This window comes from Ostrinia furnacalis, unplaced genomic scaffold, assembly GCF_004193835.3.
Source record: "Ostrinia furnacalis isolate ACB-3 unplaced genomic scaffold, ASM419383v2 OfSCF7606, whole genome shotgun sequence".
In the NCBI taxonomy this organism is placed as follows: domain Eukaryota; kingdom Metazoa; phylum Arthropoda; class Insecta; order Lepidoptera; family Crambidae; genus Ostrinia; species Ostrinia furnacalis.
The window spans coordinates 2,129-17,404 of record NW_021137845.1 but is presented as its reverse complement, the minus strand read 5'-3'; the positions used below and the strand labels follow the sequence as shown (position 1 = coordinate 17,404).

Below are 15,276 nucleotides of genomic sequence, written 5' to 3'. Positions count from 1 at the left end.
TTCACTTAACTTATTCTGTTTTATTATGGTTTTATATTTTAAAAAATAACGTTCCTTTACACGTTTCTTTTTTTCAATCAATATCGACCATCTCAACGCCATGTACCGGAAATGATACCACCATTTAGAAACTAACTGTCATCTGCCCCTTCCCCAATTTCTGAAATGTCAAATGTCTACAAATTACAACAATAATAAACACGATGAAATTCAATAGAAACGACGCGAAAAATAAATAATTTTGGCAATAATGGAATTGTTTCGATCAGATCAATATTATATATTTGTTAGAAACGAGTCAAGTTTGTGGTGGAACCGGTTAACTGGGGCTTTTTCAGTCAAATCAGGTACGCATTCAATTTCGTATTTTATCATATTTTGCTTTGTTAACTGACCTAGATTATACTCAGTTTAGGTAGGAAAATAAACTAATTGTATTTTCAAACAGTTTTTTATTTGATTTCAATTAATAATAGTTGTACAAAATAAGTTTCATTCATCATAAATATATTTTCAATAATTTCTTATTTTTAGCATGGGACCTCTCAGATATCGAAGATATAGAATGTCTGGGCATAACAGAAGGCATTTTAGGCAAGGTGGAACATTCCAATATATTCGAACCGCGTCTCATGATCATAAAGGAGAGTGTGCCAGTTGGTCAAATTTATTTTCATCACACAATTTATAAAATTAAATCGATATGTTTCTTGAACATGGGTGTGACAAATCAAGAAGTAGAGTTGTGTCCGTGCACAAAACATGGGTCCTCGAGCTCTGTAGCTAGTTCAGGGAGATCAATCAACAGGAAAATGGGAGGGCGCCTGTTTGAGAACTCTGCATTTCTGAATAAAACAGTTGGTGCGGTCAAAAACGTCAGTAATACTATCAAAACTACTACTCAACAAGCTGCTACACAGGTAATTTGTTTGTTGTAGGCTGTTATTCACCAATTTTATAATTATAATTTCATTTGTAGTTAAAAATTGGCCATAGTTTATTGCTTCCTATTTACATTTTCCTTTCTAGTTCAAATTATATATTCAATGTGTTATCTTAGTTTTGCAGACTGAAAATAACTTATTAATTTAACATGATAGTGTTCTTCCTTTATCCTTAATGATATTTATGATAAATCAAATTAAATGAATAATCAATGTTATTAATTCATAATTCTGGGGCTTAATGTTATTAAGGTAATTTCTTATTATGTATTTTTTTTCAAAGGTGAAACAAACAGTGAAAAAGCAAAGAGATCCAAAATTAGCCGAACGGTTTGAGAAACGTCTCACCGATGAGCTCCACAAAATCTTTGACGATTCAGAAAGTTTTTACTACTCCCGGACTCTAGACTTGACGAACACTTTACAAAGACAGTATGAGATTGAAAAGATTCTGGAAACCGAAGAAGGGACAGGAAAGCCAGTTACGGACATCACAAGATGGTTTAAACATGTTGACGATAGATTCTTCTGGAACAAACACATGCTAAAAGACATCATTGCATTAGAGGTATGTAGATTAAAGAGTATAATTCATTTTGAACCTCATTTTATTTGTATTAAGTTCAAAATAGATGGCTATAGCTGAAGTCTTGCATAAGTACTGGCTTATTTTATGTGTATGAGGTTTAAAAAAATAGGTGCATTATTATTACATGTTTGAAGTTTACTTTCTAAAGTGCTTTTAAGTCATTCATATCTTATCTGTTGATTTCATTGTTTATCTAATTTAACAAGTAACTTCACTTATATCTATCATCATAATCTTATCACGATAATCTACAACAAGTAACTTCCCAAATATTTAAACTCTTTTGTAATTACTTACTAACAAAAAGAAAAAATTAAAAGAAACCTTATTGCATTGGCCCATTTATTGTCCTGAAGCAGTGGTAGGGTTAATACAGGGATGTGTAAAAGTGCTTTTTAAAGCCTATTTGCATAAATAAATGAGTTTTATGAGTTTTATTGAAATAATGGGGGCTTTTGGCGAAAACGCGTCCTCTCACAGCGCCATGCATAGAATCTGCCGAGACTTTAACAAGCTCACACCCGATATAGAGAAGGTGCCTGACATCTACAGCCTTACCCTAAACAAATTCAAAAAAGCTGTTAATGAATTGTTACTTAAATAATTCCTCTCTCATCTTTATTTCTTAGAGAATTATTGATTTAAATTTCATTATATTTATTAACTAGCGGCCGCCCGCGACTTCGTACGCGTGAATCCCGTTTTTCCCGCTAATTCCCGTTCCCGTGGGAATTTCGGGAATTCCTTTCTTAGTGCACCTCTACGGTACCTAAGCTACGTCCCTTCCAAATTTCAAGTGCCTACGTTTAGCCGTTTAGGCTGTGCGTTGATCTGTCAGTCAGTCAGTCAGTTTCTCCTTTTATATATTTAGATAACTTGTTTCCATTATTAATTAACATTAAATAATTATTTTTCTATTTATAATTTATGTATTATGTATAATTATTGTTAACTATTTATAATTCATGTATTATGTATAATTATTGTTAACTCGAATAGCATTGTATGTTGTGTGCACTTTTTATTGGAGCTGCAACAAGTTTTACTGTATAGCCTGCTTTAAAAGCTTTGTATGTTATGGTTGTATCCCTGTTTTGTGCACCAAATAAAATAAATAAATAAATAGAAAAGAAGTGCTTAAAAACGCTTATAAGCTAAATGGCGATCGCTAAGGGCTGTCGCTATTAAAAAAATAATGAAACACGTCACTATTGCAATTAGCAAACGTTTCCTCGCCGAAAACTGCCTTAGCGATCAGTATTTTACTAATAAGCGCTTTATTCCGCCAAACGACCTAATGTTGTTTTTTTTTTAAGATTATTAGTAGGATAATTTCTAATTGCACAAATTACTTATAGTCCCGTTAGCCCCTCGTACTAAGCCAAATATGCTTGTGTTACAAACAAGTGAGCTCACCACAATAGTCGAGCGCGGCGGGGCCCGAACCCGCGTTCCCCGGATCACGAGTCGGCTAGTCCGACCCCCTCACCGTTCGGCTATCGTGACTTCTATCTTTTTTGATGATGAAATACTTTTTAGAGTCCCAAATGCGATCAATGGGTGCTCCCCATCATCCAAGGCTACGTCCACCTGTCACAAATAGCGGTGGAACCAGCAGACAGCAACCCACTGAACACTGAGTCTCTGACCAACACTAACTCTTGCGACGAGACCTTTACTTTGGGCTTGATCTCACGGCGGTCGAGGTACCAGGCTGGCACTAGGTGAGTAAAGAAATATGCTGTAATCAACATACTTTTTTTTAATTATAAATAACTTGAAAAAATCGAACTGCCTAAGGCGGCAATTGAACCCACGACCTTCCGCTTGCCGGGCGACTGCTCTTCCAACTGAGCTACTTAGACACTGGATGAACCCGTCGAAATTTTCAAGTGTAATACGCTGTTACGGCCAGCGTTTGTTTCATCAATGTTGGATTTATTTAATCAAATAAGTTTAAGATGCATCTCTTAATGCTAAAAATTTAATAACAACATACATTTTTACTCTAAAATAGATCTTATTTGTACTGCATAAAATGCCATGATGTTTAGCTATTGAAGTTTTTTCTGGTGTGTTGTGTGAACAATATGAGAATAGAACATTCGAATCTCGCAATAAATGCTTCTATTTTTCCTAAAAAAAAAGCAAGTTCAAATAGTCAGATGATAAATGGCTATACTTTGAACTTGCTTATAAAGTCAGGTCAAAATTGCTTTGTAAGAAGCAATACAAAATTTGTAAGATTTACCATCTTGCTACAGCTTAAGTTAAGTCAATTTTCTTCTTTTTCTACTTGACCTTTTCCCAATTTATTTGCCTTCCTCCTAAGGCGCTAAAATCCAAAGACATTTTATGTTGGGTTATCTAAAGTTGTCCCGAAATGGTGGTAGAGTAAGCTGATTCGGGACACGTAAAAGCGCTTTTTAAAATCAACTTTAATTCTTTTCAAAGGTACAACCGCCGAGGCATCGAACCCGGTGGCAAAGTGGCGAACTATGTGGAGACAGAGCAAATCGTCTCCATAGTCTGTTCTGACAGCATTCACAGAGCTTCCTTCGTGCAGGTATGTCATTTTGAACGTTACTACCAAGTTATTAAGAGCTAAAGTACAATCACAGTGACTTCTTATCCGGCACATGCTGATATGTCACTTTGAACCTTGTTAAGAAGTAATACTTGACAAAGTTCAAACTTTTACGGTATTGAATCCGGCGAACTATCTAGAGACTGCAAATTATTTCAATAGTCTGTTCTGACCGTATTCACAGAGCCACCTTTGTGCAGGTATGTCGTTTTGAACCTTACTACCAAGTAATTAAGAGCTAAAGTACAACCACAGTGACCCGGCACAAGCTCATATTATATCACTTTGAACCTAATAAGTAATACGTGATTTTCAAATCTTAACGGTATTGAACCCGGCGAACTATCTAGAGACAGCAAATCATGTCCATAGTCTGTTCTGACAGTATTCACAGAGCCAACTTTGTGCAGATATGTCTCAGATATTTTGAACCTCACACTACCAATTAATTGTTCTAATACGTCACTTTGAACTTTGTTAATAAGTAATACGTGATAAACTTACAAACTTAATCTGTTCTGACAGCATTCATAGGGCATTCGTGTGGATATTACATTTTGAACCTTACTAACAAGTCAATCTGCGCCAAGGTAACTGGGTATACACACACTGGGTATGTGCCCATACGGCTACAGAGCAAAATAGTCGCTGTAGTATATTCCAACAGCTATCAATCATCATAATATGGTAATTATGCATGTATGCCATTTTGAACCTTGCATATCAAGCCAAAATTATATTTATCTCACAATGAGGTCAGTACCCCATAGTAAGCAGAGCATACCATGCAAAATTACGAATGAATAACCATATCTAATTACAATACCTACAAAATAATAGTTGTGTCATGAGTCATCATGTCACAAAATAACCCAATGTGTAATGATCTAACAGACATTTCAATTTATTTCATTAATTTCCTATTACATTACATTAAAAGAATAAATGGATTTTGAATCTGTATAGTTCATATTCATTGCTACAAATCGCGTATAATTTATGCTAAATCAAAAGGCGTGAAGGCTATAGGAAACAAATTATAAATTTATCAATTAATATAAAATTGATATTACCTACAGTAGGTAATAATTTATTGTATAGGTATTCAGCTACATTTGACTTCGATTAAAACTTTTATACATACAAGCTTATGATTGTATCGTAGCCTCATAGATATATTTTATTTCACAAATAAAAAGGAAATACATACATTAATCTTGTAAATTGCACCCGAGTCATGTTAAGTATTATTATAAGTTTCACTCGTAGAAAGTAAAACGCCTTTCTACAGTTACAGTCATGCGCTGTTGGTTTTGAACGTGCGCCGATTACTTTTGTTACACCAATGTCCGAATTGGGATACCGTTTTGAAAGGCTTTTTGTATGTGCTATGGTCAGCATCCACCGTTTCACCAGTCTGTGTATTTGGTGCAGATGCAGCCAAATTCAGCCAATCTTTCATTATGTGTCTGTAGTACGTTCAAAATATTTTAGATAAGCTTATAAATTATAAAAAGTATAAGTAAGGCGAAGCCAAAAAACATCAATAATTTAGCCAAAACATTGCAAAACGATTTTATAATGTAGAGTCTGATAACAACAGATATTATGATAACAAGCATAGATTTTATTAGTGTAATGAAGTATTTTTATATTCGTCCAAGATTTTTATACATAATAAATATGGCAATAAAGGTGTAAAGAAAGGTATAAAGCTGGAAGTACGACTATTTTTACTTTAATCCGTTGGCATTGATTTCGATTAGGCACCGATTTCATAATCGTGTAGCGAAGTGCCTGCTTTGTTGTTCTTCTGACGCATAACAATGGACAGATACTTACAAAACGCAAGCATTATGCTCAATTAACAGTATTTACTTAAGTAGTGCGATAATCCTTAGGGGAAATCATTAAAGTTCTTTAAACATAAAGTATGTACACATTTGAATACAACATAAAAGTCCATCATTTTCACAGGTTCGCGGATCGGTGCCCATATTTTGGAGTCAACCAGACTACAAGTTCAGGCCGCCTCCTCGCCTTGACAGAAGTTTGTATTATTTATATTACACACACATTCTGCTTCAATTAGAGGTTGAACGTTGTTTTGTAAAACGGATTTTATTATATTAACAGCAAACCCGTCTTTTCCAACAATGCAAATGACTAGACACTCTGCACACGTGCCCAGGGCTTCGCGATCGAGGGGCCGCTCGTCTAAAAACATTTAAACACTATGTACCTTATAAAAAAACCTAACAGTCTTTTTTACAGGACATGGGCCATTTAATTTTGATCCTAAAAAGTATGTAACTCACTCGGCACTGGGCACACTGAAAACCAGTGTCGAAGCCTTCATCATCGGTGGCCAGGGCTTGCAGGGGTTCCATTGCAATGAGCATCGCTGTGTGGCACTGCTTAGAACACTTTCTCTTTACAAGTTTCTTTCTAAATGCCCAGGACCCAGTAGGTTAATGACGACCGTACTTAAAAGTTTTTGTCTGTCGTAACCTCATTTCGCTATCTCCCTCTAACAGCCGAAGAGGAATCTCACGGAGCCTTCAAGAACCATTTCCAGGAAGAACTGAACATATACAAGCAAGTGTGCATTGTGAACTTAGTGGAGCAGCAGGGAAGAGAGCGGATCATATGGGAGACGTATGGCAACCATGTGCTGAAGTACAACAGCCCGGATATCATATACGCTACGTTCGACTTCCATGAGTATTGGTAAGTTGTCATTTGAGATTGTTTAAAAGTTAAGTTAGTACTTTTCTGAAGTTTGTTGAGTACTCTATTCTATTTATTAGCTATTTACCTAATTCAATCTACATGTAAGAGTCCTACACACTAGCGATTTTCGAACGTTAGTACCTTGCTAAGGCACTCTTAGACGGGTTTTAGAATCGTGCTGACCGCTCGCTGATCGTCGGCGCTGACAGGTCAATATGTAAGTAAAAGGAAACTTTCCTGAGTGACGCTCATCTCTCTTCATCGACGCTTCAGCGTCAGCGTGCGTTAGCGCTAAATAATAATTCTAAAGCCAGTCCTAAACAGTAGTGGCGATATAGTGTAATACCTACATTGCGTTATCTTAACATCAAAAAATGATTTCATTTATTAACTTGCTGACGCTCAAAAACGCTGCTATATAGCGATTTGGAGCATCATACTCCACCGTTACAGCGTCATCTTGTGAAATAGCTTATTTTCCTCCTGCTACGGCATGCACTACCTTCAATAAACATAAGAAAACCACCACTTTCTCCTTGTCAATAAAGCTCATTTTCCTCCAGCCGCGGCATGCACTACGAAAACGTGAGCATCCTTATCAACGCGATAGCAGACATCATCGGCGAGATGCGCTTCTGTTGGCGCGATGACCGCGGCCTGATCTGTGCGCAGAATGGAGTGTTTAGGGTGAATTGCATCGACTGTTTGGACAGGACTAATGTTGTTCAGGTAAGTGATAGCCATTGATAGCTACCGATGGCCACTGATAGCCACATATAGCGACAGATAGCCACCTATAGTGACTGATAGCCACCTATAGCGACTGATAGCCACCGATACCAAATCCATGATGGTTACCAAGAGCTCCGATTGTCACTGGCAGCTGAAATAGCCACAGTACCAAATCCATGATAGTTACCAAGAGCTCCGATTGTCACTGGTAGCTGAAATAGCTACAGATAGAGATTGTCACGTATTATCAATGCGATCTCGGACTTTATCGGCGAGATGCGCTTCTGTTGGCGCGATGACCGCGGGCTGATCTGTGCGCAGAATGGAGTGTTCAGGGTCAATTGCATCGACTGTTTGGACAGGACTAATGTTGTTCAGGTGAGTGATATGATAGCCACTTATAGCCACTGATAGCAACCTATAGCTACTGACAGCCACCTATAATCACTCATAGCTACTGATAGCCACCGATGGTCACTGATAGCCCCGATGACATGATAGTTACCAAGAGCTCCGATTGTCACTGGTAGGTACAGATAGAGATTGTCACTTATTATCCACGCGATCTCGGACATTATCGGCTAGATGATATTCTGCTGGCGCGATGACCGCGGCTTGATCTGTGCGCAGAATGGAGTGTTTAGGGTGAATTGCATCGACTGTTTGGACAGGACTAATGTTGTTCAGGTAAGTGATGTGATAGCCATTGATAGCCACTGATAGATACCGATGGACACTCATAGCAACCTATAGCTACTGATGGCCACTGATAGCTACCAAATCCATGATAGTTACCAAGAGCTCCGATTGTCACTGGTAGCACATGGCCAAGATAGCCACTGGCAGTAAATTATAGCTACTGATAGCCACGACAATCGCCACAACTACCGTGAGCTCTGACAGGCACTGGTAGCCGACCAAGCCTAAGATGCGCGCCGTGATAACTTTTATCGATGTTAAAATGTATGGGCAAAATCGATAAAATGGCGTGATTACCGCTTATCGCGGCGCGCATCTTAGGCCTACTGGTTACCAAGATAGAGTTACTAATAGCACTGATCGCCTTGACAGCCACAGACGTGTATGTGGAAATTCAATGTTTTTTCTTTGTAGTATAAACATGAGTTCTGAGGGCTTATTGTGAGTTTACAACAAACGTCGTCACTGGAGAGCGCGTTAAAAATATATGAAGATTTTAGTTCTTGAAAGTTTCCGCTAGAGGCGCTGTACAATCTGTCATACATTTAATGTCATTTTTTACGCAGTCGACATCGAATGCGTTTGACGTAATCTCACACTACGTCCCCTGCTATTATGTTACTTTACCCATGGTCACAAGCAGAATATCTTATTAATCTTTAACATAATGAATGTCGCGTTTGTGACTCGTTATTCTCAGTTTCAAATATAATAAGACGTGAAAGTTTAATTCTTGTATATTCCTTACAGACAGCGATAGCGAAATACGTGCTAGAACTCCAGCTGTGCCGGTTGGGACTAGGGACTCCGGGCTGCGGCCTGCCGCCGGCGCTGCGCCACGCCTTCCTCACCATGTGGGCCGACAACGGAGACGTGGTGTCCAGGCAGTACGCCGGCACCAAGGCGCTGAAGGTAATCCCATAGTCACAATGGCCCATGGTAGCCATAAGTCTCATGGTGGCGACTGATAGCCACCGATAGCCACTGTCAGTCAACGCCAAGGCGCTGAAGGTACTCACACAACCATGGTGGCCATTGATATCCACAGTGACCCACGATAGCCGCAGTGGCCCATGATAGCTTCTCATAGCCACCGATAGCCAATGTCAGTCAGCATGGTAGCCATTACTCCATAGTAACCGAAAGCCACTCTTAATCACGACACCATAGTGACCAAAAGCCACGATAGCCACGACACCATAGCCACGATAGCCACTGCTAGACTCCAGCTGTGCCGGTTGGGATTAGGAACTCCGGGCTGCGGCCTGCCGCCGGCGCTGCGCCACGCCTTCCTCACCATGTGGGCCGACAACGGAGACGTCGTATCCAGGCAGTACGCCGGCACCAAGGCGCTGGAGGTACTCGCATAGCCATGGTAGCGATAAGTTTCATGATGGTCACCGACGGCCACTTACAGCCACTGTCAGTAAGCATGATAGCCACGACACCATAGTTACCGAAAGCTATGATAGCCACTGGTAGTCACGGCACCGTAGTGACCGAGAGCCATGATAGAGTTGCACTATGACGGCCGGCACTAAGGCGCTAAAGTATTTTAGATGAAAAATTTGACAAGTAAACTTACGAATTAGAAACGCATTCGCGTTGTCTTTATGGCATTGATAGACAGCATAGTAAAACGAATACGATATTTACAAAAAAAAAACATCAAAGCATAGATGTACTTGATGTTTTTTTTTTAGGACTACTGTGATTCAGGATTCAGGTGAGTGCCAAGAGAGCTACTGAGCCACCAATAGCTACTGGTGGCCATATTAGCCACTTATAAACACCGCTACCATGATAATTACCACGAACTTCCATAGCCGCTGATAACACTAGTGGCCATGTTAGCACGTGTGTTTAGGGTCAAGTGCATAGAAGTAACTGAAATGTAAAAAAAATACAATCAACTGATACCCATATTTTTTGTTACAGGGCGATTACACGAGAACAGGCGAAAGAAAATTCACCGGCATGATGAAAGATGGCGTCGCGTCAGCTAACAGGTACCATAGACAATCACTTAGGCCACCTTCAACTATTTATTGTTTGCCACTCGCCACAAACAAATCATTAATCATCGGGTGATGATGAAATCTAAGACGGATAGAAATACCCACGAACTACGTAAAGCCGGGTCTCCAACGCGTGTTTTGTCCTACACAATCAACATGTCAACACTCAACATTTTTAGTAGGCCATTTTGTTGAATGTTGAGATATTTTTGTTGATTATGTAGGGCAAAACGCGCCGAAAACTCTGCTTTATACGAACATCGAACAATGTTGAAAGCTGTGTATTTTTCCTATCACAGATTCATCATATGTCATTTCAATGACGCACTGACGCAGTGCGCCATAGACATCGCTCTCGGGCAGCCTGTCAATATGGCGGCCATAGACGAAATAGACGACTTATGGCGCGATTTAAAAACGGCGTCCATGATGGTATTTGAGAATATGGACACTGAAAGGCCTAAGTTAGAGTTGATGCCAAGTTACTTTGGACATCCATTGGCTACTGAGTTTGCGACGGCTGAAATTGCATACGGACTGGGGAGGTCAGTTTGTATTGATATTGGCAAAGTTTTTCTCAAGTTATGTTATCGCTTTATTGGGTCAGATTCCGTTCCACTATTAACTTTTAGCTTAATTATCTTTTTTCTTGTTCAATAAAAGTTAAAATGTGTTACTTTTGTACTTGATCAAACAAAAGGGATTGATTCTACTTTTCAAATGCAACATTGGTTGCATTGAATATTGATTCGAAAGTTCAAATGTTGAAAAAAAAAAATCATTTTCATACAAATTATCTTCAGCATCAGTCATTTGTATGTAGGGGATGTCAATATTTTTTTTATATTGGTCCTGTAAGAAAAGTAGTTGTGTTTGAGTAGTGGATTAAAACGTTTTTGTTTGATCAACTATAAAACAACACTCTGTATAATGCTGTCAGACTGAAGTCTTTATTTCTGAAAGCAGTTCAAGTATGAATCCACTCTCAGATGACTCACTTATGACACGGTAATATTATCATAAGTATTACCGTGCTTATGACCATAGTTTGACAGTAGCTTATCCTTGTTTGAGAGTGGAAATTCGGAATCAGACCTCAATGTTATGTTGCGACCTCCTCACCGTAACACAAATAACTTGATATTCGTGTGTACACTGGTTTAACAATCAATAACCGTTTAGATGTCTGGTAATATTAATATGAGTGTGGTTGAGAATTCCGGGCGAAGCTCGCTTCCACCTTCGGCCTGATCATCACTTACTATAAGGTGAGATGCAGGCCAAGAGCTTATCTGTTGTGGAAAAAACTGTCAATTTTCTAGGCAGCGAAAATTATTCTTATGCCTATTTTGTTAGACGTGCCGAAATAACGCTTTCATTACGATTACTAAATTGGCTTAATATTTAATTTCTTCAAAAGCACTTCATTATTCATTATTGTAAAGATAATAAGGCCGGGTTGCACCATCTAACTTTAACAAATGTCAAAAGTATATCAAATTAAGGTTGCAACTCAGCCTAAGCGTCATGATTTCGCTGTCTCCATTGCGTGAACGTGAGCGTGTAAATGCTTTATGTACAGTCACGGAATGAAAAGGTTCGTCAGTTTTCAAATTGATTCCTTCAACGAATCGCGAGCACATATTACCTTTTGAAACTATGTTACAGAATAATCTTGAATTAGGGAAAATAATCTTTAACCGTTCGTCAGTAAAGTTCAAAATTATTCAGATGTTGATGTCAAAGTTGTTTGCCGATTTATCTTGTCAAGAAGATTATTATGATTGATAAACTAAAACCTTCTTGTTGGTTCAACCTGCCATTATTATTTATATTAAATAAAAAAAACTATTGTCAATTGGTCAATGTTATCATTGCATTGCAGTTCATTGCACTGATGGCATAGAAAAATAAACAAGCAAAACCTTATTCGTTAGCAAACGTCATATTAATTTAAATGTTAGCAGCACTGTTTCTTGCACGGTTATGTTGGCAGGTTTGACTCTTACAGTACCTAGTGCAAGCGAAAACCGACACTAAGGTGACGAACCTTTTCATTCCGCGACTGTACATACGTTTCGTGTTCTTCGAAAAAGGATGAATTTTATTTTTCGCTGTAACAATCACCCGGCCAGTTTAGTCTAAACCAACGCCACTTGACAGTTTAAATAAGCAACGTCTACTTCTTCAAGATTTCAGTCGTCGACGAGCGTCTCAATATAAGAGTGAACTCTATGGAAGCAATAGACAACCCTATACATAGAATGTCATCAACCGCTTTGTTGCAGATACTACCTGTCTACCTTCAAAGACGCGCTCCGTCAAGTGGCCATAGACGTCATGACAGGGGAATCCCGCTCCATCCCGGAACAACTGTACGTGCCGGACTGCGGCCGGTGCACCTCGGTCAAGGTGCTCATGTTCAACGTGCGTCCCTAGTCTTGTTCCTACTCCTAGCCTTGTTCCTACTCCTAGCCTTGTTCCTAGCTCCTAGAGTTAAGGAGTCCTGTTCCATACTGGTATAACTTTACGTGTCGCGGGTCTCCTAGCTCCCTAGCTCCTAGCTTTTCAGGATAGTCCCGTTCTAGCCCGGAACAACTGTATGTACTGCGGCCGGTGCGCCTCGGTCAAGGTGCTCATGTTCAACGTGCGTCCCTAGTCCTGTTCCTACTCCTAGCCTTGTTCCTAGCTCCTAGAGTTAAGGAGAGTCCTGTTCCATACTGGAACAACTGTACGTGCCGGACTGCGGGCGGTGCACCTCGGTCAAGGTGCTCATGTTCAACGTGCGTCCCTAGTCCTGTTCCTACACCTAGCCTCTTAGTCCCTAGCGTGTCAGGAGAGTCCCGTTTGAGCCCGGTACAACTGTATCTACTGCGGGCGGTGCACCTCGGTCAAGGTGCTCATGTTCAACGTGCGTCCCTAGTCCTGTTCCTACTCCTAGCCTTGTTCCTAGCTTCTAGAGTTAAGGAGAGTCCCGCTCCATCCTGGAACAACTGTACGTAGACTGCGGATGGTGCACCTAGGTCAAGGTGCTCATGTTCAACGTGCGTCCCTAGTCCTGTTCCTAGCCTCTTAGCTTCCTATATTCCTAGCTTTCATTTTATCCTTGTTGCGCTACATCCTGGATCCCTAAATAACATTTCCGTTTCAAATGACCTATTGTCATCCTAAAACCTTAGTAAAGTCAAAAAAATTTAGTCAAATATCGTATGAGTAAATTGGCTGCGTAAGACAAAGATATAAATAATCTTACAATAATTTTTAATTATTCTTACGAGCAAGAACACGGCGTCGTGTTTTTTGTTTGCCGAGCGATCTTAAAAATTAAATTACTATACTTACTATCAAGGTATCAATTAAAGTTTTACAAAATAATCACACGAGTGCCCGCTTCGGGAACCTGCGCAAGTTTAAGTAACGTGGCCCTTAAGGCTTAAAGTCGCTTGGAACAAAGAGGATGATTCCATACTTTTGCTTTAGAATTGTTTCTTACGGAATTATAAAAGCAACTTTTCCATCTTCAGGATCAGTCGGTCCCAGACACGGCGGCCATGGCGCAGCACGTCAAGTCGCTCATCGACGACTGCAAGAAGCTGTTGGTTGACACCGAACCCGTACTAGGCAGCTGGGGACTCATTGACGCTGATCCTAAGTGAGTTTCATAACTTGAATTTATCATTTACATATTTATCCACAATAGCTAAGGTATTGTGGCAACTCGTAAAGGTGAGGAGAGGATGCAATTTTCATTCTGTTTGGATACAATACAATATAAATACAATAATATATCGAAATAATGTGCGAAAAACATAGAATACAACATAGAATCAGAGTCCTCCGAATCTCTCCGACCGAACTTATATTACTATTTTATAATTTTGATTATTAACGACACTGGACTTGTGTGATTCGCAAACGCGCGTTCAAAAGTTAATTATTCAAACTAGAAAATTTATTTTCATTTTGACTTAAGTTGAGTGCACCACCTGACTTTGACCGTCCGTATTTTTAACGATAACCGGTGGTTTTGTATGGAGTTGGACAGATTTTTTCCATTTGTCAAAGTTAAAGTAAGATGGTGCAACCTATCCTTAGACTCAAAGATTGGTTTGTCATTTTACCGTAAAATATTTTCTGTTTATTGTATTTTTTGCCAATTCATCTTATTTTCTTTACAGCACCGGCGACCCACACGAGACAGAAATGGACAGCGTGTTAATACTNAAAGTCCATTAAATAATAAATTAAAACCATTAAAACAGATCGACCATGCTTCCCGGATCGTAACTATAACGATAACCGGTGTTTTTTGTACGCAGTCTGACAGATTTTTGACGTTTGTTAAAGTTAAAGTAAGATGGTGAAACCTAGCCTTAGATTCAAAGATTGGTTAGTCATTTTACTGTAAATATTTTTCTGTTTATTGTATTTTTTTCCAATTCATCTTATTTTCTTTACAGCACCGGCGACCCACACGAGACAGAAATGGACAGCGTGTTAATACTGACAAGCGACGCATACTACGTGGCGGACTATGACGAGACTTCAGACCGCCTGCTGTCGGTCCAACGAGTCCCGCTGGCGTCGGTCACCTGTGTGGAACTTGGGACGCTTGATACTAGCTCCTCCACTGTAAGTAGAACGACAGCGTATTGCCAGCCACTCGGTGGACTGACGATCTCGTAAAGCGCCTGGTTGCGGGCAGCGCAGAACCGGTCATTGTGGAAATCCTTGGGGGAGGCCTTTGTCCAGCAGTGGACGTCATTTGGCTGAAGTGATGATGGTGAATATTTAAGAGCGTCGCGTACTCCACTGTAAGTAAAATGACAGCGAGTTAATAAACACTCACTAGATGGACTGGCGACCTTCACTAGATCGTCGGTCCATCGAGTGGGGGCTTTGAATATTGNTTAATACTAACAAGCGACGCATACTACGTGGCGGACTATGACGAGACTTCAGACCGCCTGCTGT

The 15,276-nt window shown here is 39.6% G+C and overlaps 1 protein-coding gene across 1 annotated transcript; it reads left to right on the top strand.

Annotated features, from left to right (window-relative positions):
* Window positions 1-105: 105 nt before the first annotated feature.
* Window positions 106-14,934, top strand: LOC114365661 (phosphatidylinositide phosphatase SAC2-like; the record flags this gene model as incomplete). Its single annotated transcript, XM_028322282.1, has 13 exons — window positions 106-347; window positions 535-920; window positions 1,228-1,512; window positions 3,073-3,257; window positions 3,988-4,099; window positions 6,098-6,170; window positions 6,658-6,850; window positions 7,417-7,582; window positions 9,035-9,196; window positions 10,223-10,293; window positions 12,591-12,729; window positions 13,827-13,954; window positions 14,763-14,934. Coding segments are annotated over exons 1-13 (2,169 nt in total), but the record flags the coding sequence as incomplete, so codon positions are not given.
* Between the last annotated feature and the right edge of the window lie 342 nt (window positions 14,935-15,276).